The sequence below is a fragment of the Chenopodium quinoa genome, unplaced genomic scaffold, assembly GCF_001683475.1.
Source record: "Chenopodium quinoa cultivar QQ74 unplaced genomic scaffold, ASM168347v1, whole genome shotgun sequence".
Classification (NCBI taxonomy): domain Eukaryota; kingdom Viridiplantae; phylum Streptophyta; class Magnoliopsida; order Caryophyllales; family Amaranthaceae; genus Chenopodium; species Chenopodium quinoa.
The window spans coordinates 680,186-705,274 of record NW_018744311.1 but is presented as its reverse complement, the minus strand read 5'-3'; the positions used below and the strand labels follow the sequence as shown (position 1 = coordinate 705,274).

The 25,089-nt window shown below is 34.5% G+C and overlaps 2 protein-coding genes, 1 non-coding gene and 1 pseudogene across 12 annotated transcripts; 1 reads left to right on the top strand and 3 right to left on the bottom strand.

The window, feature by feature from the left end:
• Positions 1–1,323: 1,323 nt before the first annotated feature.
• On the top strand, positions 1,324–1,405 carry TRNAS-GCU. The gene has a single exon. It is a non-coding gene; the product is annotated as a tRNA-Ser (tRNA).
• A 907-nt stretch (positions 1,406–2,312) lies between these two features.
• On the bottom strand, positions 2,313–5,167 carry LOC110695952 (annotated as a pseudogene).
• Positions 5,168–8,857: 3,690 nt separating this feature from the next.
• On the bottom strand, positions 8,858–17,231 carry LOC110695951 (octanoyltransferase-like). Of its 10 annotated transcripts, none has more exons than XM_021873194.1 (7): positions 16,954–17,226; positions 15,465–16,297; positions 15,310–15,354; positions 12,265–13,682; positions 10,392–11,752; positions 9,858–9,919; positions 8,858–9,245 (listed from the first exon to the last, which is right to left on the bottom strand). In XM_021873194.1, the coding sequence occupies exon 2, from the start codon at positions 16,292–16,294 to the stop codon at positions 15,611–15,613; it is 684 nt and encodes a 227-aa protein (XP_021728886.1). In that variant the 5' UTR covers positions 16,295–16,297; positions 16,954–17,226; the 3' UTR covers positions 8,858–9,245; positions 9,858–9,919; positions 10,392–11,752; positions 12,265–13,682; positions 15,310–15,354; positions 15,465–15,610. The 10 variants fall into 10 exon arrangements, with proteins under 10 accessions (XP_021728886.1, XP_021728889.1, XP_021728881.1 ...); XM_021873197.1 differs by having other exon boundaries at positions 12,265–13,376; XM_021873189.1 differs by having other exon boundaries at positions 10,392–10,570; positions 11,611–11,752; positions 12,265–16,297.
• Positions 17,232–18,374: 1,143 nt separating this feature from the next.
• LOC110695950 (UPF0061 protein Mfla_1788-like) lies at positions 18,375–24,119 on the bottom strand. The gene is made up of 8 exons (XM_021873187.1): positions 23,654–24,119; positions 22,234–22,343; positions 21,928–21,984; positions 21,516–21,815; positions 20,939–21,186; positions 19,945–20,251; positions 19,581–19,854; positions 18,375–18,983 (listed from the first exon to the last, which is right to left on the bottom strand). The coding sequence occupies exons 1-8, from the start codon at positions 23,975–23,977 to the stop codon at positions 18,729–18,731; spliced, it is 1,875 nt and encodes a 624-aa protein (XP_021728879.1). The 5' UTR covers positions 23,978–24,119; the 3' UTR covers positions 18,375–18,728.
• Positions 24,120–25,089: the final 970 nt, after the last annotated feature.

The window sequence follows — 25,089 nt, the reverse complement described above, 5'->3', positions numbered from 1 at the left end:
ATTTCCATTTAGGATACATGTTTTGTTAAACATATTGTTCATTTATGTTAGGATCAAGATAGATCTATCAAGCCATATAAAAAGCTTTAGATTAGATCATATCGAAAAGATCTAAACCAAACCAAACCCATTCCAAGTGAACGGAAAAAAAATATTTAATACTCCGTACAAAGTATATGAAAGAAAACTACTCGTAATTGCATATTTTGCTTCCATAATCACCTAATGAAGTACTGTAATGAATATGCATGATTGATCCCAAATTTGAAATACTACTGTGAAACATTTGGACAATGCTTTCGTAGTTTCGTGCATTGCAAAACTCAAAAAAATTAGTAACATTACATTTGCACAACTGAATGTTCTAAAATAATGGTTATGTTTTAGGCGGTTAGGCCCAAAGTGCAGGAGTACGCAAGCCCAATTTGCATAACATCAAACTTTTTTCATTGGTTTTTTTTATCCAATAAATCAATATTTTCTTTTTTTTTTCTTTTTTTTTTTTTTTTTGGACCCGTTTTAATGTTTACATTATTCATTACTCACTTTTTTATAAGTCTTTGTACAATATGCATTATATATGTAAGGAAAAACATATTCATATAAGATCTTGTAAGTTATTGATGGTTAAAGTTTTGCATTGTGAATCGTTATAAATAAAATACTCCCTCTGTGTTTAAATACATTTTTTTTTTTTTGAAACAATGTTTAAATACATTTTTGATAATATTTTCTCAATTTTTTAAAATAATATTCTACTAATATTGGTCCCTAAAAAATTAATGTAAAAAAAATATATAATATATTTTTGAGGAAATTTTAATGTAACACCCCCAAAATTAATGTATTTTCTAGTATTTTCTTGTACATACCCACATCCGCTAAAGTGCAATCTAGTATTTTCTCAATTAATGTATTTTTGAGGAAATTTTGGGGTATTACAATTAATACTCTGTAAATATAATTTAAGTTCAGTAAAAAAAAAATCAGTTCAATAAAAATCAGTAATTTCAAAGAAGAATTATTATTCAGAATCAGTAAAAATGATTTTAGATCAGTAAAAATAATTTAAGTTCTGCAAAAATATTTCCAGTTCAATTAAAACAAGGTGAAGGCCTAATTCTAACTTTGTTGTTTACTTTAGTTCAACTCACCGTCCGTTGATATATATTATGATTATTTTATATTTTTTTTGTAACTCTGAAATATTTTATATCTCACAAATAATATCTCAAAGTTGCGTAAAATTTAAAACGAGGACAGTAAAACTAAGCTAAGGAGAAGCGTTTAATTATCTAGTTTTCAATCAACATAATAATAAGAGACGCTTTGGCCGAGTGGTTAAGGCGTGTGCCTGCTAAGTACATGGGGTTTCCCCGCGAGAGTTCGAATCTCTCAGGCGTCGTAAATCTTTTTCTTTTCATTTTTTTTTGTTTTTGGCGAACAAATTCGTTGTTGGCGCCAATTGCTTCCTTTTCCTTGGATTGCACAACGGAGGAGAGAGAAAAATTCTTAGCAACCTGGGCTTCGGATTTCGATAATCTTGAAAAAGGTAATAATTTTACTCCAATTTCATTTTTTTTTTTAATCATTGTTAAACTGTCAAGTACAAGGAGGTTTCATCCCAAAACCATATGGCAATAGGAGGAGTAGCCCCATAGCCTTATAAAGTGTTTATCTCTCTCTTCTTCAATCAATGTGGGACACTTACATGTGGTGACACTTGAGAGGTTTATTCTTCAATACTCCCCCTCACATGTAAGGTCCCTTTTAACTTTGTCTCATGTGATTTTTCGGGCTAAAGTGCTTCTTCATAAACCCTAATTTTATGGCGTTTGGTTGTTGTTGATTACTACATGCACACTTTTAATTGATTGTTCTTGATTGCTTTTGATTATAGCAGCTAATGTTTATTGGTTTAGTTTGTGGAATTGAATTGAATTGAAATTGGAATTGGAATTGCATTCTGTTTAATCGTACTTAGCTTCTCTTAATTTTGTAATTTGATTACTGATTAGGGTTTATTTGCTGGTAGTTGTTTATGTTGTTATATGGTCATGGATTGATTTTTAGGTTATTGATAGAAGATGACAATTAATTGTGATTATACATGATTCTAATACAGTAGATGTTTTGTCCAATATATTTGCATGCACAACAATTTATACAAGATTTTACGCAAGCGAACAAGTAGAGAAAAAAATTATTAATAGGAAATGGGACATAAGAAAATGAGGCATATAAATATTGATAGAAGATGACAACTAATTGTGATTATACATGATTCTAATACAGTAGATGTTTTGTCCAATATATTTGCATGCACATCAATTTATACAAGATTTTACGCAAGCGAAAAAGTAGAGAAAAAAATTATTAATAGGAAATGGGACATAAGAAAATGAGGCATATAAATTGAGACGGGTTAGTATTCCCATGAAAACAGGCGTTTTGACTATAAAAAATTTAACATTTTGTTGGTAAACAAACCATGTATTGCACATGGCACATCACAATGCTGTAATAAAAAAAACAAGACAGAATTTTGTTATTATACACCCTTTCCTCTGCTTAATCAAAATAAACAAAACCAAATTGATAGGAACACTTTTAGCCATGAAGATTAACACTTATCTAAGAGGTAGCATATAGTTTTGAAGTTAGACAAGGAGGGGCAGGAACTTCAACAAGACCTTCGAGCATCTGTATGATTGTTCTCATGCTTGGTCGGAGAATTGGATCATCTTGGATACACCAAAGGGCAATCATTACAATCCTCTTCAATTGTGTTCTGTCATTAATTGCCTCCTTTTCATCATTAACTAGTAAATTTAATCTGTTAGATACGTAGCAATCAAATGCCCAATCTGTCAAAATGGCTGCTTCCTCTTCAATGAGATCCATGCACACATTTTTTCGACAACTTATGATCTCCAGCAAAATAATCCCAAAGCTATACACATCTACCTTCACTGTGATTGGTTTGTTCTTGAACCATTCAGGAGCAACGTACCCTTTGGTCCCTCTGATTGCTGTAGTCGTATGGGTTTGGTTTAGAGCCAAAAGTTTTGCTATCCCAAAATCAGAAATGAGTGCATTCTGATGATCATCTAGAAGTATGTTTTGGGGCTTTATATCACAATGAATGATCTGGGTGCTGCACTCCTCGTGCAAGTACAGGAGGCCCCTTGCAATTCCTTCACAAATTTGAATCCTTGATACCCACTTCGGCCTCTGATCACTGAATAGGTAATCTGCTAAGCTACCGTTTTTCATGTATTCATAGACTAACAGCCGCTCATCATTCTCCTTGCAAAATCCAACAAGTCGAACTAGATTCTTGTGATGGGTCTTGCCAATCACATTTACTTCAGTTTTAAACTCCAAATCAGCACTGTTAGATATTCTATCCAACTTCTTAACAGCAACAAAAACTGGGGATCCTTCTGCTGTAATCATGCCTTTGTAAACAACCCCAAAAGCCCCTCTTCCCAACTCTTCCTTGAATCCATCAGTTGCTTCTTCAAGAGCTTTGTAGCTGAAGCAATGGACATTGTTGTACTCCTCACGAGGTTGTTCAACACTTCTAAGTAGCTTCTTATGGTAGATGAAGAAAATTGCCAAAAATAATAAAGCAATATTAAAGAAAACAGAGCCACCTAATAGAATTGAAACCACAGTATTCAGCTTGCTTTTTGCACCTGGGATGAGTGGGACAGTGGAGTATGTGCCGTTGCCTACCTTCAGCCAAGCTGTCTCGTTGACATCACCGCCATGATTTCCTACGAACAGTGGTGAATACTTGCAACAGGTTCCCGTAAGCCAGGTTGCAGCAGCACAGAAGCGGTCACCAAGACAAGAACTCTGGCATTGTTCTTCAGTGGTACCTTGAAACCTTTTGTCACATCCATTAAACCTAGTGTTTTGAAGTGACACTAGATTATATTCAACAAAGACGGAACCTTTTCCATCATCTTCCCAAAGCTCAAAGTCTGGTTTGCAGCTGCCAAACTTGTGATTTGGATCTCTCGGAGAATAATTAGAAGGGCAATTACAGCTGACACTTTGAGCCACTTTATCATAACTACAAATACTGTTATACCCACACACTACAGAGCAGATGTTACCTGGTTGTGAATACATCTTGGACCAACCAACTTTATCGTTTTTTTTGTAAATTTCTTGGGTGATAATACCATGTAAGCACTCCATAATAATTCAGAGTTGCTCTCTGATAATAATCTCTGGCAGATGCTACACCTATATTATCTGGGATGAAATTATACAATATGGTGCCATTTTCTGCCACTATGTACATATGCCCCGACTCATTATAGATCAATTGCTTACCTTGATTTGGAGGACTCCAAGTGTTACTAGCATAGTAAGGTTGAGCATTGGGCCAGTAAATAGTTGGGTCCATTACATTAAATACCACATTCCCATCTCCTTGCAGGCGCAGTTGGAACCTGCCTTTGGTGAAATTAGTATCTGAAAGTCGAGAATCAACAGCCCCTTCTAGGTTTATGATTTGGGTTGGCAGCAAAGTGTCTGTTGGATGAGCAAAGCTCTGCCAAATTGGATTGTTATTGCTGCTACTTGTCAGGATAAAATTCCCGGTATCATTCATGAAGGCACTGCTAATAGCATTGGTACCATTTAAATCAGAAGAGGTATTCCATAGGTTAGAGCCTTGAGGATCACTGAGTATTAGACCCTCATTAGCATTTAATGTAACAGTTGATCCTTGGGGAACAGGATTACCATTATTTGCATACCAGACAATTGTGTCTGGGATCTTGGCATACCAAATAGCAAGCAAGAAGAGATTAGTGTGGTTGAGAAATTGATGAAAGCCAAAGGCGAAATTGCCTGAAGGCGAAAGCCATGATGTTTCATTGATGGTAGCTGTGAGAGATTGGCCAACTTGTATATTGCCTCTAGTTTGAGCTGAAATGGATGATGTTAATAGGAGGATAAGTGCTGTAAAGAAGGAAAAGATGCAAGAAAGAGGCTTAGCCATTGCTAAAAAAAAAGGGATTTTTTTATTTTGAGGGAAGAATTTTATTACCAATAGACATGTATTGTGAACCAGAAAAGGCTGGTTGCTAAATAAAGATACAAGGACAACTTATTTCCAGAAAAGTCAACCGAGTCTTCTCTATTTTTGTTATGAGGAAATGTTGAATAGTCTAAGGCTACTCAAAAATCTGGTCATAATTTTACACTATACTATGTTTTAGTGATGTCAATTGAATATTATCACGCTGTCTAGAATTTGTGGTGACAATAAGTCGTTGATAGTGTAATTCAAACTTATTAGATGACTGAATCCGGATAGAGGAAGTATTGGAGCGGTGGTCAAACTCGTGGGCATTGTATTACATAAATTGTCAAGATAGCCTGTAGTGATGAACGTATATTTTAGATTGCAATTACTAATTACTGTACTACTCCATAGTTATAATTGCCGTGAAATAGCATGTAATTATATGTGATTCATATGGTCATAACACAAAAATAAAAAGTCTACCCCTTCCCACACGATGTGTATTGTTTTTGGTTTGAAAATACCTGCCGTGTGTTTTACAGTTGTACACATCTTTCAAGGAAAAAACTCAGCTTAGAAACTCATTTTTCTGTTTGTATTTTTTGTATGGAAGAGTTTTCTTTTTATTTAGTAAAATTATTGACATTGTTTTCTATGAGTAAAGATGAATTATCTTTGATTTTGAATTGCTTGGTGGTCCAAGTTAGGACTATTCCAAGTTAGGTCAATGATTGCTAGTTCTACCATTGAAAGGGAACAAAGTCAAAGTAAACGATTTTTTTATCTGGCAGAACTTTTGCCACGCCAATTTATTGTGCTTAGTGTGGATGCTTGCTAGCTTAGTTTTAATCGTTTCAGGGTACTTCACTTGATCATTTGCTAATAAGCCTCTATTAGAAAACCCTCCCCTCTTATGTAAAAAGAATACGGAAGTTAAAAGGGAACTATGGATTTTATTTGATGTTGCCATGTTGGTACATGGGTGACTATTGCTTTGCTTTTTTTTCTTTCCATCTCTTTCATTTGAATTGTAACTTGTTTCACTAATTAGATCAAATTATTGCAGATGCAGTGGAGTGTGGTATGGCGCATTGAGCAAGTCTACTTTGGTGGCTTCATACTTCAATGTAATTCTGTTATCACTATTGATGTGATTTAGAAGGTCCCATACTAAGATATGACAAGTAACCACCAGAGAACATTTCAACCTTATAAGAGCTACTATTTCATTTTGGAATTTATTGTCACATTGATGAGATGATCTAGATGACCTAATGTGGTAACTTCGACCTTAGATGCAGGTATTAAACATCTACTTCTAACATGTATTATTAGTCTGGTCTTAATGGTAACTTCGACCTTAGATGCAGGCTCACACATTTGATCAATGTATTATAAAATCATGGTTTGCGGTGGTATGATTTTTGTTGACCACAATCAGATTAATCATATTAGACAATATAAAGGAAACAGCTAGGGAACATTATTTTGTTTTAACATAATCTACATAGTTAACGATATGATTTTACAAATTTATTGTATTCGTTGCTTAAAAGTGGTAGCATATTAGGAAAGTTAATCACAAATTACTCTCTTTTATACTAGTAAAGATGACAACTTTCCTAGATTATGTGATAAATAATCTATGTAACTATTAATCCGGATAGAGAGAGCATTATGTAGATAATTACAAGTGATTGTGAACGCATTGTGCCTTGTAAACATTACACGAACTTGTAGGTAGAAGCAAATTTTGTGTCTTAAGCTCAAACTATTTTGTGATTTTTGACTGCTGTATATGAAGTACATTAGGCTTATCCTAAGCTTTATTGAGACTTAGCTTTCTATTATCTTCTTGTTTGACTGTCACATTGCCATAAATCTTTGATATGCTTGCTTATCTTGTTGGTGTTTGAATGCACAATTTTGAATTGTTCAGAGTTAAAGCCTGTGTGTTTTGATTGTTAATAGCTAAAGTGATTGTTGATGCCAAAATGTAGATAAGGATGTTCATTGTTTAAAATAATTAGGAATCAGTTGTCCCTTGCTACAATAGCCTGGGCAGCCGGATCTTTTCGGAACTCCATTGTGTTTTCTGGTTGAAATGACAAGATTTTGGTAGCCAATTACAGGACTTGAAGCTTCCATGGCTTTTAAAGCTTCTGTGGTTTTTGCCTGAAGCCATGGCAGCAATTTTGGGGGCGGTCGCCTTGTTAGGAGACTATTATCAAATTTTGCCATTTTGGAGCTTGTATGTGATGCCATGAGGGTTAAGAAGGTATATATATATATATAGCCGGGTGCATGGTATATCTAAAGGATTTTAATCGTTCAATATAAACTTTAGATGCACCTACCTCTATGTGCACTAGGGTGTAGGAGTGATGCCAAAACACAAAAATAAAACATGATTTTTATTTTTGTCTTTTTATTGTAGTCATATCAAAAGGATTGGAAATATAGTTGCTCAAATAGAGATTAGTTGATCATGTGAACTCTTTTCAATTGATAGGACTTTATTGTCTTGATTTTTTAAATATAGCCCCTTAATTCTAATCTTTCCCTCTTTAAGAATTTTCCACCAAATTTTCCTTAAAAGCACAGATACTATAGCTATATCCACTAATTCACTATATATAATACACTGTAATGTCATACAATAAACTTGTAATAGTATGCACAATAACACAATACATGCCATTGTTACTTAAGTCCTTCCCTAACACCCCAAATTCTTATGTGATGAGGTTCCGAATATACATTTCTTATTTTGAGACTATACGTAAAAAAATCTAACCAAAGTCAATATTGATTGGTGTTAAGTAACAAACACAACACAAATAAATTACTTTGTATAATAACACGGAGTAAAGCCAAACAAAAAAAAAAAAAAAAAACCTCGTAATATGATTAATTGTTAGAATCGTTTCTTGTAACTCGTCAATACCAATTCAACATAATTTTGAATAAATGAACTAAATCCATTCTCATAAATTTATAAAAGGTTTATTATGGTTTCAACTTTCAAATCGGTTTATATAACCTCATGAGACATCCAATACATAATTTTGAAAAAATTTACAAAAATTGGATTAAAAACGTGAATTATAACCTTTTATTTTGGAAAATTTTCAACTTTTTCAAAAGAAGAAAAAAAAAATGCTTCGCTAGTCCGCATGGGCAAATAACACCTTAGGAGGCAATTTGGATACTTAAAATCATCCACTTTGCTTTTAAATTGTCATTTTAGCTATTACAAATTTACACCTTACCGTCTTGTTAAAAAAAAACTTACACCTCCCTTAATTTCTCATCACAAGACTTTGTGTGACATATTATTGGTCATTTATATATATGGTTCCAAAGAACATTTGTCAATTAAGTTATATATGTATATGCCTCTTTTCATTGCCTCAAGGACAACATATGCATATAGGTAATGATCATATATTGTTCCCAACAACATTATATGAACCTATGATGCATCTCTACACTCCTAATATTTGACACTAGATCCTGAAAACTCCAAATCCGTCTACTAATGTGAGAGTGAATTCTTACCAGTTACCATTAGACCAAGAAGAACTACTAGGTGCATACTGGTAAACTAGGTAATACTCTACATGCCAAAAATAATAGTTGAGACTTTGTATTTCTATTTAATATCCTTTTGATTAAATTTGGCACAAATTTGCAACTATTACAAAGAACTAAAGTAACTACCTCATTAAAACATGTGAGAATCAATGTTAAATCTACTCTCTTCATGTTCATTATTCACCTCTGAAACAGAAGAGTTAATCTGTATTGGTTTCTCTTTTGACAGTCAAATTTTGATTAAGAATATCTCGAAAGCATTTTCAGCTACAAATACAGCAATATAACTATGGTTATACTACTGTTAAATTTAACAAGCAAGATAAGTTATTGGATGAATCTAACAAACAGAAAGTACAATAGAAAATCAACTGTTCTAAATTTTCTCATCAGATCATCCTCTTACTATCACTCTCAATTTCTCAAACAGAAGAAATTGGCCTAGTACTGCTGTAAATACTTTGTAAGCTCCTATATTTTTGTCTCTTCATCTCACCTCTAGGACAGCCATTCTTTTGAATTGCAGGCACAACATTTTCCCCTTCTTCCGGATAAACATAATACTGACTCTTCCGCTTGTTGAATGGAAGTAGCTTCTCTGTTATAAAGTCACATAAAACTTTGTGAACGTCAGCACGAATGAATTCAGTATGCTTCATCCACCGGAAAAATCATGAAAAAAAAAACTTTTTTTCTAAGCCAATGCATTGTTTAAAATAAAAGTTTCAGAAATATGAAGCTAAATAGATGATTCCCATTTCCTTGCCATTGTGATCTCATTCGGAGCCTTCAGGAACTCTTTTTAAAGGATAGAACTACTCCATACAACATATAATCCCATTAACAGATTACAGATTCAACCAAATTAGATTAAATTTTTCACTTAATTTTGAGGGGGATATTCTGCCACAACTATATAAGTAGATAATACATGTTTTCTTCCTCAATTAATTTAAACAGAATTTCTCAAATTTTCAACAAACACCAAATATTTATGCTTTTGGGCTAATAAATCCGGCTGAAATGGATTTGTAAAATTGATAACGATATAAAATATCTACTCATCGATTTCGAAATTTAGCTTTTGCTAGGAGATATAATCAATGGCTGATCTCAAATCAAAAGTTAGAAATCAAAGATTACCATCTTAATAGATCAACATGCATAACAACTTAACAAGGAATCTATATTATCAGGAAAACCGGCATACCTGAATAAGAAGAAACCTTAGAATTTGATGCATTGACTGTGAGCTCATGAGAGTCAAGCTTCCTATCAGAAATAACACAATGCCTAAATCATTTGTCTCTCTTTATGATGGATACTCCGTTCGTGTTTTTTGAAGTGTTACACTTACCAAATCCGGCCGTGTTTTAATAAGTGTTACACTTCTTTTTTTTTTGGCAAAAAGCTACATTAAAATATTATATATTTCTCCTCTCATGGTCCCCACCTAAACCCACTACTACTTTTTTTTTTTATTATATCTCTCCTCTCACATTCATTACTTTTCAATAAACTATTAACCCAATTAACCCCACTATATTTCTTTTTTAATTTTTTAATACTCCAACTACCCCACTTACCTCATATTTTATTTAAGTCAATTAAATTGCCTAAAACTATGTGCCGGTCAAAGTGTAACACTTAAAAAAACACGGAGGGAGTAGATAGGATCTTAACGTTTAAATTCTCATCTTCAACATAGCCGTTTCACAAAAATGTAAGAGAGAGTAGAACTTACTTGAGTACATCAACGGAATCCTCTGAGCTGTTTAACTGTTGGCTGCAGTCTGGGGGAAGGTTAAGATCGGGGATAAGACCCTGAAGCGGCCTCTCCGGCTCCCCCCTTTCAGCACCTATTCCTCTGTTTTCTTCTGTCACGGTGCTGTGCTTATGAAGAATCAGCTTTTGACACTTTAACTGCATTTTGCACATCACTCTGTGACAGAAATACTTCTGGAATTGTCTATGCTCAGACAATTAGTGAAGAAGGCAAGGGTGGCTAAACAAAATTGAAAATTTGCCTGCTTTATAACTCAGACTATGACACGAGCATGGACGCTTAACACTTCATTTTAGACAAAACACATGCAGTAATTATACAGAATGGTCAATTCCTAGTAACATAATTCATATATATAAATACTTTTTTTTTTCTCCTTTGAATCCAATCTATTCTGTATCATAATAATTTGAGAAATGTGAATAGAAAAATCAAGCAGCTGATATACTTCCATATCTAGCAGGATATCTTTGATATGCAAATCAGGAGATTGCTTCTGCATAAGGAAATAATCCTAAAATGTGAATATTATTATTATTTTTTTTTTTTCCACTGTTTTTGACATGATAATTTTCCAAATTGGCTATTAATTATTATAATCAAATTAAATAAAAAAAAAATTGGTTTCAAAAAAAATAAATAAATAAATAAAAAATTACTTATAAACATACTGGGCTGATTTTGCAATGTCCACATGTAGTTCTTGGTTCATTTCTAAAAGAGTAAGAAATTCATCCATTCTTAGACGTTTGAAACATAATAGACCAAATTAAAAGGTTCATAATACTTTTTATGTTTCCTAACAATTTTCTGAAAAAAAAATGTACACTTATTGTGCATAAAACTAAGGAACAACTAGAACAACCTCTGTTAATGCAAGGGTATAGTCGCAGACCTGCATACATCCAAACCCCACAGCTCTACCCCCTCTCTCGGTAGAGACAATAGGGTGATGTTAAAAACTCTCATATATTACTAAACAGTCTCTCCTGTGCCTGTTGGAGGCTGGCTCGGTAGAGACGATAGGGTGATGTTAAAAATTCTCATATATTACTAAACAGTCAGCTGTTTAGCACTGTCTTTATTTTTGAAAGTAAGGAAAATTTAGCAGGAAATTATACAGCTCGTAGTATTTAAAAGAAGAATAAAAACAGCATACTTTGTCAAGAAAATCTACCTGAAGCACCAACTACTAGAACCCCGGAAACAGGGCATGATATTTGATTAATGCCACATCTGTTAAGTATAGACTTGAACACAAATGCTCCAACCACAGTGCAAGGATTACTGCTTTGACTCAACTGGGGATACTCATTTCTCTGTCACAAGTGAACAGACACATACTTAAGCTGATGCCAAACAATATACTCAAGAAAATAAGCAGCTGTTAGTAATAGAATGAATTTTGGGCAGAAATATAGGAAGAAGATGATGGACATTAGTATTAGAAGCGGGAAATTACAGAAAGTAAGAGATAATACAAGCTTTCTAGAGGCTTGTTCTCTCCCAAAACATAAACAAAGCTAACAGAAACACTAAATAATATTCAGCGTGATGTTTTCTTGCTGATCTCTTTATATATAGCTTATCTCAAACTAATGGATTTCCTTCCTCTTCAAACAACTAATTGTGCAATTAATGGATAGCCTAATTAAGCTTTATTAGTTTCTTCGTAAACAACTTTTTGTGCATTGCTTACATTACCCCTCACCAATAAACCAATATATTACACAATTCCAATGGCACAAAAATTTATAGCAGCAACTTTTTTTTGCCTACTATGTTGTGACAAGCACACTAAGTTAATAGAAAGTTAACAGGAGTAGAATACCTTTGTTCATGCAGGCAGTACACCAGGATCTAGTGGCAAATTGCCAATGTCTCTCTTTCGCAAATTTCATCTCCTTTAATCTCACTATTAATTCTCTGTTTTTAGTTCAATTCTACTATCTGATTCAAATAGAGCAAGTAAAACAGAGGAATGTACACATGCACACAAAAAGATAAATACTGATATTTAACAAATTTTGAAGGCTTGAAATCTTACATATGATAAACAGATGATAAGCTTACATATGAAAAACAGAGGAAGAGCTCACATATGATAAACAGATGAGAGCTTATTACCCCATAGTCAATGAACTTTTATATTAAAGAATCAGTAACGAAGTAAATAAGAAACCAAGCAGTATGCTATTTCTGTCTTAGAATTCACATCAGGGTGATAAATCACCAATCATGCATATATAAGATCTTGATTCAAGATTTCGAGTTCAATTAGTTTTTCTGGTTATTTCCCTTTTCCACAATCAGCACAGTATATATCAAATGTCATGCAATCAATGTAATGTAAATCTACAGAAAAAAATTTAATGTTATAATGAGGTACATCAAATTAAGTTTAAAATTAGATCAGCTCTCTTTTACAACAAAGTGATCAAACTATACTTGCAAATCACAATTAACACCAACACTTTTGCACATATGATTGATAATTCTTTAATTATAGTATCTTAATTAACTAATTACACTTCTACTACTCTCATAACAAAAACAAAAACCAAAAAAAAAAAAAAAAAAAAAAAAAAAAAACACTTAAAAAGGCGAGGGATCTAAAGAAAAATCTCTGCAATGATCTATCTCCTCTGTATCATGCTGATAGGGAAATGGATGCAGAGACCTTGCAAAAAAGTAGAAAGAACTGAAATTTAACTACCCTTTCCTACACTGATCTGAAGACTAACACTGACAAGGAAGCTTATTCGTCGTAGGATTTGAACCAGTCAATGGCGCCCTCCTCCTCAAACTGGTCGGCAAGAAAGCTTGTACAGGCCTCTTTGCTGCTTCATTCAACTGGTTTAGATCAGAAAGATTTTGTGAAAATGAAGAAAGCAGTTTTCTTGGATGACTTCTTTCCCTAGGGCGAGTCATTCCTTGGTGGTACTGCAGAGTGAAGAAAGAACCCATGGCACAGTGAATGAGAATATAAAAAACTAAGACAGACAAAAATCTTCGAGCAATTTTCATGGCTTTTCAGTTCAGAAGGGATAGCGAGCTACATGTATCAAATGAAATGTGATTTTTCTCAGGTTCTGCCTTCAAGATGAGGAATATAGTCATGTAACTTTCTGACATGAGGTCTATGCCTGACCAAGAAACATTGATTAGAAGCAACTTCAGTATTTTAATAACCACTTATCCATGTATAATTTAATATGCAGATACGGGCAGAGTATTTGGTTATGCTTCCTGTTCCACAAAAAACCAACCAGGTCAAGAAACTCAAGATATTAGATACACACAATATCATAATCACAACACCTAGCATTTAACTAAAGAATTTTTTAACTCCTCAATTTCCACCCACTCTATACATAGAAAGATGCGACACTAGTAGCTAAGGTGAAACGACTTATTACTAGTTAAACGGAATAATACAGATACAACTAAGTTAAACAGAAATATACAGCAGTTAAGATTTTACAGTTTTACAAGCTTGTTCTGAAACTCAGGTCCGGTAAATAAAGTTTATAAAGCATAATCATAAGATCTTTACTTCAAATTTTGTAGGATTCAGAGCTCAGAAGCTGCTAATCATGTGATAATGAATTGACAGGCATTATGTATGTTTGATAGCCTAATTTATCAAAATTTTAAACAGACATGCCTCATGTGACTGATCACATGACATTGAGTCAGTTCTCTCAGTTATCTGTCCCCTTTTCCATATTAAAATGCTTAATCTCTTCCAGTATCTCTTAAGAACATCATAAACAGCCAAGGTTAGCTGGGAAAGCACGCTTCTACAGAAGAGTAACAAATTCTTAACTGTAGTTTCTGACTGCTGTTTTCCAATGTTCTGTCTTCAGAGGAAAAGATATTGAATAATCTCCATAGTCCATACCCCAAAAATAATATTCCCTCCTTCACAGACGGACGAATAATACTAAGTACAATGGAGAACCCTTTATAGTTCTCCAACCGAACCAAAGCCTCTAAGACTCTTTCGTTCTCACAGTAGCTGGTTTCAGCATGGTAATAAGGGAGTGGATCAGATATTCATCTGAACTACATGATGAATCCCAATTATTCATTTAAAAAGCCCTTTTTCTATTTCTTTATTCATGCTACTTGAAGGCAAGAGCCATAGGCACCCCCGCGCACCCATATTAGCAAGCGCTTGTGGTTCACCTCTCAAAATAAGTAAAAACAACTGGCAATGGGGTCTCCGTACAGCACAGTCCAGACATTATGACAAAACTCAACATCATGGCTTTAAATGAAAGGCTTTGCAGATATAGTAGCAAGACATTATGGGAGTAAATACACATCAACATGTGAACAAATTACTCCGTATAAAAATATTCCGTTAACAAATAAATTCCTCCAGATATTTAGTACAAGACAACTACAACCACGCTTTCGTAGTTGCGTTTTGACTGTTAATTTCTTTCTCATACAATGAATCATGCTACCAAAAATAGACTTATACAATTATTATAAGGTACTTTCATAGCTTTGTCATCCAATATATCTTAAGTAATACAAAAAACTAAAATTCAAGCTTGAAGAATATGGGAACCTTATAATATATGTGAGAAAAGTATATATTGTTCATCACTCCCATACTATGTTGCCATAATATAAACCAACATGTTTTATTATGAGCTTGAATTTGACTAGTCCTAGTGTAATACCAAATTCTATGTAAATTAAATGGTGCAAGAAAGCTCCTTAAGTAATTTTATTTGATCTATTACATTAGATATAACTACTGTAATATTTACTGAACTACTGCAGCATTTATGTTTTACACTGTCATAGGGAGAGAAGAGGAAGAGGTATGAAACTGGCAACCGAGTAGAAGTAAACTTACACAAAACCTCTTTCCACTTCGAGACTTCTGATCCCATCCATCAACCTGGAACCATGTAATACCAGATAATGTCACCAGATCCGCTAACAATGTTTACCATAAATCACCACAATACATAGTTTCAGGAAGTATAAGACATTTCCTTTTGTTTTTACCTGTTTTTGTCCCCTTTTTTTATTATTTTGTAGGGATGGCCATTTCAAATTTCAAAAGCTAAAGAGCTATGTCTCAGACAATGAAAAGTATAGGTGTATGATGTACGGGAAAATTTAAGAGTTAGATCAACGGGGAAATACGAAATTCATTCAATGTTGCTTTTATCTAACAAAACTGGACTAAAATCAAATTGTTTAGCAAAACAATGTATTAACTGCTCCTGAAGCACTTCTTCAGCAGGAAGTTCAATATTTGTCTCTCTTTTTAAGGATGTAACTTCCTTATCTGAAATCCCACAGGGGACGATATGTTTGAAATAGTTCATATCAGGATCAATGTTGAATGCCAAACCATGAGATGTAATACCAGATTGTATACGAACACCAATTGCACCAATCTTTCTATCTCCAACCCAAACCCCAGTTTCACCTTTATGTCCAGGGTGAGCTTTGACTCCATACATGGATGCAAGATCAATCATCGTTTGCTCAAGTTTTTCCACATAACTACGAGCACCAACTCCAATATCACGAAGAGATATGATAGGATACAATATGGCTTGATGTGGACCATGAAATGTTATGTCCCCTCCCCTTTGAGTGTAATGTAGCTCAGCTCCCATATGTACCAACTCAGGCTCGGGAACTAGCAAATTGTGATCTGTTCTACGCTTTCCGAGTGTATATGTAGGAGGATGTTGCAATGAAAGAAGAGTACATGCTATCTTTTGAGCTTTTCTATCAGAAACCAACTTCTCCTGCAGCTTAAGTGCATTCAAGTAGTTAACAGTGCCCAGCTTCCACACTTCAAGACACCGGCGAACTCCCATTCCCTGTGTAACAAAGACAATTCCCTGTCAAATTCCACCTTAATCGGTTAGAATTTCCGATACCAAAGGTATAATACCGGAAATCATTCCAGTATAAATCGGTTAGAATTCCCGATACCAAAGATATACTACCGGAAAATCTATGCAATACCTATGAAACACTACTGGTTGAAATTTTCAATTTCCAATACAAACTACTGCAAGAAACCTATGATAGTGCTCATCAAAGTGAAATTTTGAATTAACATTCAACAATTAAGCAACAAAAAAGTCTAAATTTAATGAAATCCTACACAAATAGCTTACCTTAACAGTGGAGAGTATTTGGTTAGAAATGAAGTAGAGAATTTTGTTCCCAAAATATAAATTGATCATGGATTTTCTATCATCCCAACTATTAATACAAGATCGAACAAAGTTCTTTGTCATCTGATAAACAACAAATTAACGCAAATTGTAAGAACCCTAAGATTCAATAACCCAGAAACTTAGGACATTTACTTAATAAATTATGGTTTTTTGTTCATAAATCAAACTAAATTCCATTTGATTTCTTCCATGAGCAAAAAATCAAACCTCAAAATCTGACAAAACAAAGTTGAGTTGAAATGAAAATTTCAATCTTGAATTCAAAAGAAATTAATACACACATTGATTACCTAAAAGAGAGAAACTCTGGAATTCAATAATCTGGAACTTCTTGCATCCAATAAACCAAACTATTGACTTCAAATCTTCAAATTGGAGGAATGCAAATTATTGAAATTAAGAATGCAAATAATTAATAATGGTGAAAGAAATATTGATGATCACAGAGAAACCAACACGAAGAGAGTGGAATTGGTAACAAGGATGGTGGATGAATGGTCGATTGTTGGCTTTGTTGCCTTATTATCTAGTCGGGTCGGGTCGGCTCAAGTTTGGCTACATTCGTGTTGTGTCATATCGGGTTCAGATTTCTCTCAATAGTTTCAGGCTGGATCATGTCGTGGTATACAAGAATTGTCAAATTTGTCCGACTCTTATTAAAACGGAAAAGGTTGACCCGTCTTCCTGAATCTGAATACTGTAAATTAATTAAGGGTCTATTCTCTTACGTTGAAATTCAGTTCAGCTCCTAATTTCCTTCTCTTAGTTATAAAATATTCAGTTCAGTTCAGTTCAATTCAGTTCAGCTCAGCTCGATTCAGTTCAGTTGAGTTCAGCCAATGAGAACAGGCCCTAAGTATTAGTTGTATACCTTATTTAAATTTTCAGATTTGCATATCAAAGAAGAAAAAAAGAACGCAATTAAGATAAAGTTGAAAAGTGTATAAAATGATTTTAATGTCTTAACACTAACTTGTGTTATTGTGTCAAATAAGAATTATAATTTCTCGAATAATTGGTTTTGTATGGACCCGGTCTACAAAAAATTGTTGTAGACCCAAAATTTGACACTTTTAAATAATATAATCACATTGTGGATAATATAATCACTTTTTTTAGACGATATAATTATCTTTTTGTGAGTCATATTTTGAATTATATAATCTCATATTAAACCATTTAATGAGATTATATAATTATCTTTAGGATGATAAAATTTAAAAATCATCTTTTGAATGATGTAATTTACTATTTGATACTTTTTATAATGATAAATTCACTTTTTGAGTGATACATTTACATAACAGTTTTAGGATGATATAATCACTTTTTTTAGTAATATAATCACATTTCGTAATATATAATCACATTCGTATGGTATACTAGAAGGTTGGGTTTACAATATGTTATTGTAGACCGGGTCTATTCTAGTCTTTACCTTTCTCGAATATGATTAACACCGATAGACAATGTGCCCTAATTCAAGCACACATGTTACATGTGATGAACTTTTGACATCTTTTACACAACCACATAGCAATAAAGTAACCATAAAACCTTCATTAGATACTTTTATCCGAAATCGATTTGTCGTGACTTGTGACATAACAAATCCTCATATTGTAAGGTTAGATAACAAAATTTATAATTGATGAATTAAAAAATTTAGGTATTGGCACATTGGAAATTCTAGTCATAAACCAATACAAAATTTAGGAAAGGCCACAATTTCTCATCAACCAAAAAAACGCAGTGTACATGGAGGAGAGTATCCGCAAAAGTTAACAAAGGCAGAAAACTCAATTGGAATGTAATTGTAAACTATTGTAAGGCAATATTGTTGAGAATATTACAATGACTCACAACAACAAAGGTGTGCAATTTTTTCAACTGCAAATTATATTTCAGATTGTAAAAGAAAAGGAAAAAAGCTAAGCAATAATGTAAGACAGAAAAATTTATCTAATATATAGAGAAAATAAAGAACAAGACCACTATTTATGTACAGAAAGTAACCCTGCACTCTCCAGCATAAAATCTTCATTTCACAGTGACTTTCAGCCAATCAAGAAGAACAGGAGAGCATACAGACACCAGGTCGATAAGCCCAAGCTGGAGGTAAACGAGCATATTTCTCCATCCCGGGTTGCTCATCATACGGGCGTTCCATGACTTTTAGCAGCCGACGTATCTCTTCAAAATCCCCTTGCTCTGCTGCATCAATGGCACTTTGGCATAAATAATTCCGCAGGATATACTTTGGATTGACAGAATCCATAGCAAACTTCCTCTCCTCGTCAGGAATTCCACTAGAAACCAGCTGAGGGAGACAGAGAACATTTAATCAATACATAAATCCACTATGTCATAAGTAGGGACTAGACATACGTACTGTATACAAAGATAATATCATAAAACCTTAGACTTGGTTGCTAGTTACACAGCAAGGAAATAGAATTATAATTCCTGCTCCTCAAAATAAGGATCAAAAAGTAGCAGCAGCATAACAGTATCCTATCTTAGCAAGTCAGGGGTAGCAGTGATGTAGGAGGATACAAAGTGTCCATCCTGAGACTGAGCTCAGGATGTGGGGGCAATAGTATAGCGCAATTACCACTTGGGCCATCCGCAGTTGTCACACCCAGATTATGTACAATTTTTTATATTTAGAAATAATACAACGTTCCCGACATCAGAAATGCAGATTTACACTGAAAAAGGAAACCATGCCAGGACTGGAATGTAGAAGCCAGTGGTATCACCACTTCAACCGATCATGCTTGCCTCCCTCCCCACTCTCACACCCCACAAATCACCCAAAAAATGATCAATAACATGATTTAGATCTATGAGTATGACAAAAGAGATTCAGGAAATAAAGGAACAAGATAGAAATTGCAATAGTGTGAAGTCATACCTCCTGCGTATAGCATTTCATCCAGCTGGTCCATGCCTCCCTGCGTTCCTGACCAATATCTAGCAGAACAGCCTTCAAGGGGGTCAATATTTGGGTGTCTGGAATGCTAGGGTCAGCTTTTACATTGGAAAGTAGCCGAAAGAAGTTTGTGTAATCAACTTTATCAACAGCCATGTTGTTGAGAAGTTTGCTGATCAGTTCTTTGCTGTACTTGGACAGTCCAAGTTTTTTTATCATAATAGCTTGATAGTAATCCATGAACTTAGTTCCATATCTGCAGAAAATTATTTATACCCAATATTTCTCAGTTAGTTTAGCCACCACCATAGCAGTGTTCAAAGTATAATTGCAAAACAAAAAGTACCTTTCCATGACGTAATTAGCCTCATTGTCCTGAAGCAAATTAGCTGCTTGTAAGGTAGCAGCAAACTGTGCGATGTTCCACAAGCCTATATCAGGCTGATTTGCAAAGCAGTATCTTCTACCAGGAAGATCAGTTGTGTTTGGTGTATAACTTGGATCAAAAGCATCTAAGAAACCGAAGGGGCCATAATCAATTGTAAGACCCAAGATGCTCATATTGTCGGTGTTCAGCACACCATGTGTGAAACCGACCCCCTGCCAGCCAGCAACCAATGAAGCAGTACGTTCAGCAACTTCAACTGCCCAAGCTGATGCATTCATAGAAAAAGGAACAAGCAAAAAAAATCAGTTTCTTTCTTTAAAACATCAGCAATTTTTATTTTTTTTTTGGCCTGTATAAGGATTTTGCATGGTTGAATTTCATAAAGATTCAATTATCTAAATTAGTAGATCCCAAATAGTAGGAAAAAATATGGCAGCATCAAGCATGAGATTCACAGAGTAATGGTAAAATTGATGTATGAATAAAGCTTCTCAATAAGTCACTTAAACAAAATTCTATGGTAAAGGGAAAAAACAGTATCATTTATCCTTTTCAGGTTATTCTAGAGTCATTAGACATAAGATAATTCAATGAAATTCTTGCATATTCGTCAAACAGGAGGATCACTACAGAAAAATAACAATAAAACCATAATTTAACAAGACATTGCACATATAACAATGTGTAAGCTATCATGAGTTCATGACTCATATTAGTCTGTCATGAGTCAATCATAAAAAATATAAATTAATAAATAATTAATCAAAAATTAATTTTAAAAAAAAAAAAAAAAAAAACATGGAACAACATGCACAAGAGGCAACACACCATAGCCCGTATGAGCAGTAGTTTGAAAAGGCCTGGCCAAGAAAGCTATGTATTAACCTAGCCTGGCTAACAAAGGCATGCTTTTCATTAACTAAAACAAAGATGCACCAGAACAAATTCCAACCTGCATATTTATTTGAGCTGAGATCCACAACAGACTGGTCATCAAAGCCTGTGTTAAAAGATAAACTTTCACTCTTATTCATATTCTCGATATGGGGGAAGTGATGCTTGATGGCATAATCCGCAAGACGCCGAACGATATCAAGATCTTCTTTCCCTCTAGCGGCATGTAACTGGTATGAACCGAAACGCAAAAAGGAAGGAGCAACTCTACAAACAATTGCTCCAGGTTCTTCCTTTGGATTGCCACTGCATACAGCAGAAATTGATCATAATCAGACAATGAATTAATAGTCATTCAGAATCAGGCCTACCAGCCATTCATCTAGCCATCTCCTAGCCCATAATGCAAATTCAAAGAACATGGGCAAGAAAGAAATAAGGAGTGATAGAAACCATAAAAACTATCAAAATTAAAGCTTCATGAGCTGCTTGAAGAGCACAAGTTAGAGAGAGCTTGACAAGGAAAACTTTCAATAAGAAACAGAATACTCTGGCTGATACACTAATGAAAAACTGAAATAAAACCCGCATTGGTATCAAAATGGATGTCATTACTATAGTTGGCGGGCACATACTCATAAAACATATCTCGGACGACAAATTTCCCAGTGGTTACAAGACAAAGGGCACGTGTTGTGGGGATTCCAAGGCTATGCATTGCTTCACTGCACAGGAATTCCCGAACACTACTACGAAGAACGGCCAGCCCGTCTGCAAAGCGGCTATATGGGGTCTTGCCCGTGCCTTTCAGTTGCAATTCCCACCTTTCTTTCTTTGAATTCACAAGCTCGCCCAATGTAATTGCCCGACCATCACCCAATTGACCAGCCCACGTGCCAAACTGATGGCCACCATAACATTGAGCATATGGCAATCTGTAAGAGATATTTCATCAGGGAGATTGCAAACAGCCCGAGATATAAGAGTTTCAACCGTAAAGGATATCCACAAGAAATTAAAACTCAAAAACTTAAGCAGTTGACTTACGATCCAAAAAATGGGGATGCCCCAGAAAATATTAGCGGAAAATCAGGACGCTCAAACCTGATCAACACAACAAGAGATCATAAAATAAGCATGAGAAATAAGTACTTTTAGCAACAGTTAAAATAGCAAGAAAATAAAAAATCTTTCGTAACTCGAGTCAATTGGTCAGGTCAAATGAAGAATTAGTATATAAAGAGTCCATCCCCACAGAATGGGTAGGTGCATTTAAACAGATATGATATCAAGGCCAATTACCATATATATGCACTATGTTTACTTCATATAGTAGGGTAAATAAACACTCACTCTTTAGGATCTAGCTCAAGAGATTCGGCAACTGATTCAGACCATGCAACAAGTTGTGGATTATCGACCTCTACAGAGGGTGAAACTTTTGTATAGCAAGCATGAAAGACCTAACAGGAAACAATGTGAGCCGTAAGACACATACACAACAACAACAACAACAATATTAAGATCAATGCATAATTTAAGTTTACTTAAAGTCAGAAAATATATATGAAAGCTTAACAGGCCACATTACAAATGTTGCTTGTTCATTGTTGTCAAGAACACGATAGACTGTTTCCACCTATTATGTTTCCACCTTAAGTATAATATCCAGTTCTAGAGAACCATGTAATATCCATAAAAATGTGTTGTCACGGTTTATCTTTCTACATAAAATCCACAAAAATTTGAGCATAAAAAGTAAGAGAGCAAAGATTGAGTCTTCCTTCATGGTAATACAACATTAGCTAGTTTACCACTTTCCAAGCTCCTTTTACAATAATATCCCATTTACTGAGCTCATCTCTAACATTACTTCATGTCCCTAGGGATGGTTGCAATACATACTATATCACTACACATACAAAGTAGTATTCAGGAACACTAACTAGTCCTTCAATTAGTTCAATAGCAAAGAGCGTCAACGCTAAAAGCAACTTATCTACCCTATATATCCATCCTCCAAGGATACCCCCACCACAAAATGATTTGCTGCAATCATTGAATAACGACAAAAAAACACGAGGTCAGAAACAAGATCGGCGAGTGATCAACTTAATTGCAAACTCTAAAGTTTGAAGGTAAATCAAGTGAGATATTAAGGACGGTTCAAGAAGTGATTTGATCACAGCATGATCATATTGATCACAATATTAATTTTTTATTTTATTTTTTTGAAGGAACTTGCCCACACTTAAAATGTACAAAGCACCTACAACTTCCCGCGGATGTGCTCCACACTTGTTCTCAATTCCCAAATTCCCGCAATCTAAATTGCACCTCTTTAAGTTGCAAATGCTCAAGTAAACCCAATTAATTCCAAAATCTAAACCCATTACTACCTTTGTGGCAGGTTTTGATACACTCAAACCCGAATGCCGCAAAGGTTGTATTGTAAATGGGATTTGATCACAAGTCTTGGTTATCGACCCACAATTATACCAACTAAGCTAGCTCACATCCACAACTTACGTTCGCAATTATCTATTAATCTCATTTTCTACAAAACTTCATTCGATTCCTTCAACACACTGCATTCAACAAATTCACCATCAAACCAAATCAAATACACTTAAAATTTGTCCAAAATAAGCCAACCCCACATCATCAAGGAACTTCAAATGCCCAAATATTTCAATTAAACAAGCAACATAATTATAAAAACAAAAATAAAACAATCCCTTGAAAAATGAAACTAGATTAGAGAAAACAAAACCTGACGAGGGATATTATCAACCCTAGAATCAGCAGGCAATTCACGAACAAAAGAATGATCCCAATTAAGCTCTTCAAGCTTCAATTTGGTACGATTACTATCATGGGTGAGCTTCTGATTCTTCAAATCTTGAGTAACCTGTTCAATGGAAGAACTCTGTTGAGAATCCATGACTGAAAAGGTTTTGATGGGGTTGCTGGGATGGCGGCGGAGAGGGCGGAGGAGGGAGCGGCGAAGAGGGGCGAGAGAGGAGAGAGAAAGGGCGGAAGAAGAGGCAGAGGAGAGAGAAGAAGAGTGAAGAAGAGAGAAATGGGAAAGCAGCATTTCATATGAATCAGTGATTACTACCCACCCCCTTAAACGTCGCACAAAGATGAGAGTTTTGGGAAAAAAGGGTGTTTGTTTTTCGGTTATGATGATGATTCATGAGTCATGGGGAAGGTGCAAATTTTGGGAAATGTTGTGGAGGTGTGTTTGTGTGATCAATGGTTGATTTACTTGAATGGTTAGGGTGTGTCGAATTTAGGGCATACTCGGATTGAAATTTTTACGAGTTGGAGAGGTCGAATAATTAGTGTGATCAACAATCTAAAGTGGTGAATTATTTCGTATTTGAATTCGGAGCTAAATTGAAATGGAATAGATTGAATTCGTATTTAAATTCTGAGCTAAACTGGACTGAAACAGATTGAATTTGGATAGTCTGATTAGACTGTTTATGCACCTCTTTGCTGAGCTAAAACCAAACATCCAATAATCCAATCTGCATATATATGACATTGCTTTAGGATCAAATACGCCCATAATATACTTCTATTCATTTAGTTTACATATGCTATAAGTGTAATAATTGATCATATAATTTAAAACTTTTATTATTTGTTGATGCAAGCATTGAAAAACTATGCAAATTGTCACTTCTATTATTATCATTGATAACCATATATGCTTAACTGTGATTTAATGCAACACAAACCAATGGCCATAAGGTAGTTAAAATGACTATGTTTCCGAAATGAAAACGTAGGTAGTAAAAATGACTACGTTTAAAGAGTACAACGAAACTCTTATTTTTTGATTTTCCCCTAAAGTCCCTTCTGAAAAGTGCAAACATATCCTTCACCACTAGCCACCACTTGATGTCGCCCCCAATAACCACCTCCCCTAACCATGGCTACAAACTGCCCCCCTCCCCCGATGTATGTTCCAACCACGCAACCATTGCCATTCATAAGTTCATAACTTGGCCCTAAAAAGGCTTCAAACAATATTCAATGTCTTAATTGATGTATGTATGAGCTATTCTATGACGTTATTGCGTCATTGATATCATCTTCCACACCACCATGTATTTTGGAAAGGTTGTATATGTGAATATTAGTGGTAAACTGGTAAATTGAATTTACAAAGAAAAATTCAAATTATCATAAAACTAT

Bases quoted from the DNA above. Each gene is read 5' to 3' on its own strand.
- LOC110695950 (XM_021873187.1), bottom strand. From the start codon at position 23,977: ATGCTGCTTTCCCATTTCTCTCTTCTTCACTCTTCTTCTCTCTCCTCT. The intron at 21,816-21,927 runs GTAAGTCAACTG...TATCTCTTACAG, and splicing joins GCATCCCCATTTTTTGGATC to ATTGCCATATGCTCAATGTT. The intron at 19,855-19,944 runs GTACTTTTTGTT...AATTTTCTGCAG, and splicing joins GCTAATTACGTCATGGAAAG to ATATGGAACTAAGTTCATGG.
- LOC110695951 (XM_021873192.1), bottom strand. From the start codon at position 16,294: ATGGGAGTTCGCCGGTGTCTTGAAGTGTGGAAGCTGGGCACTGTTAAC.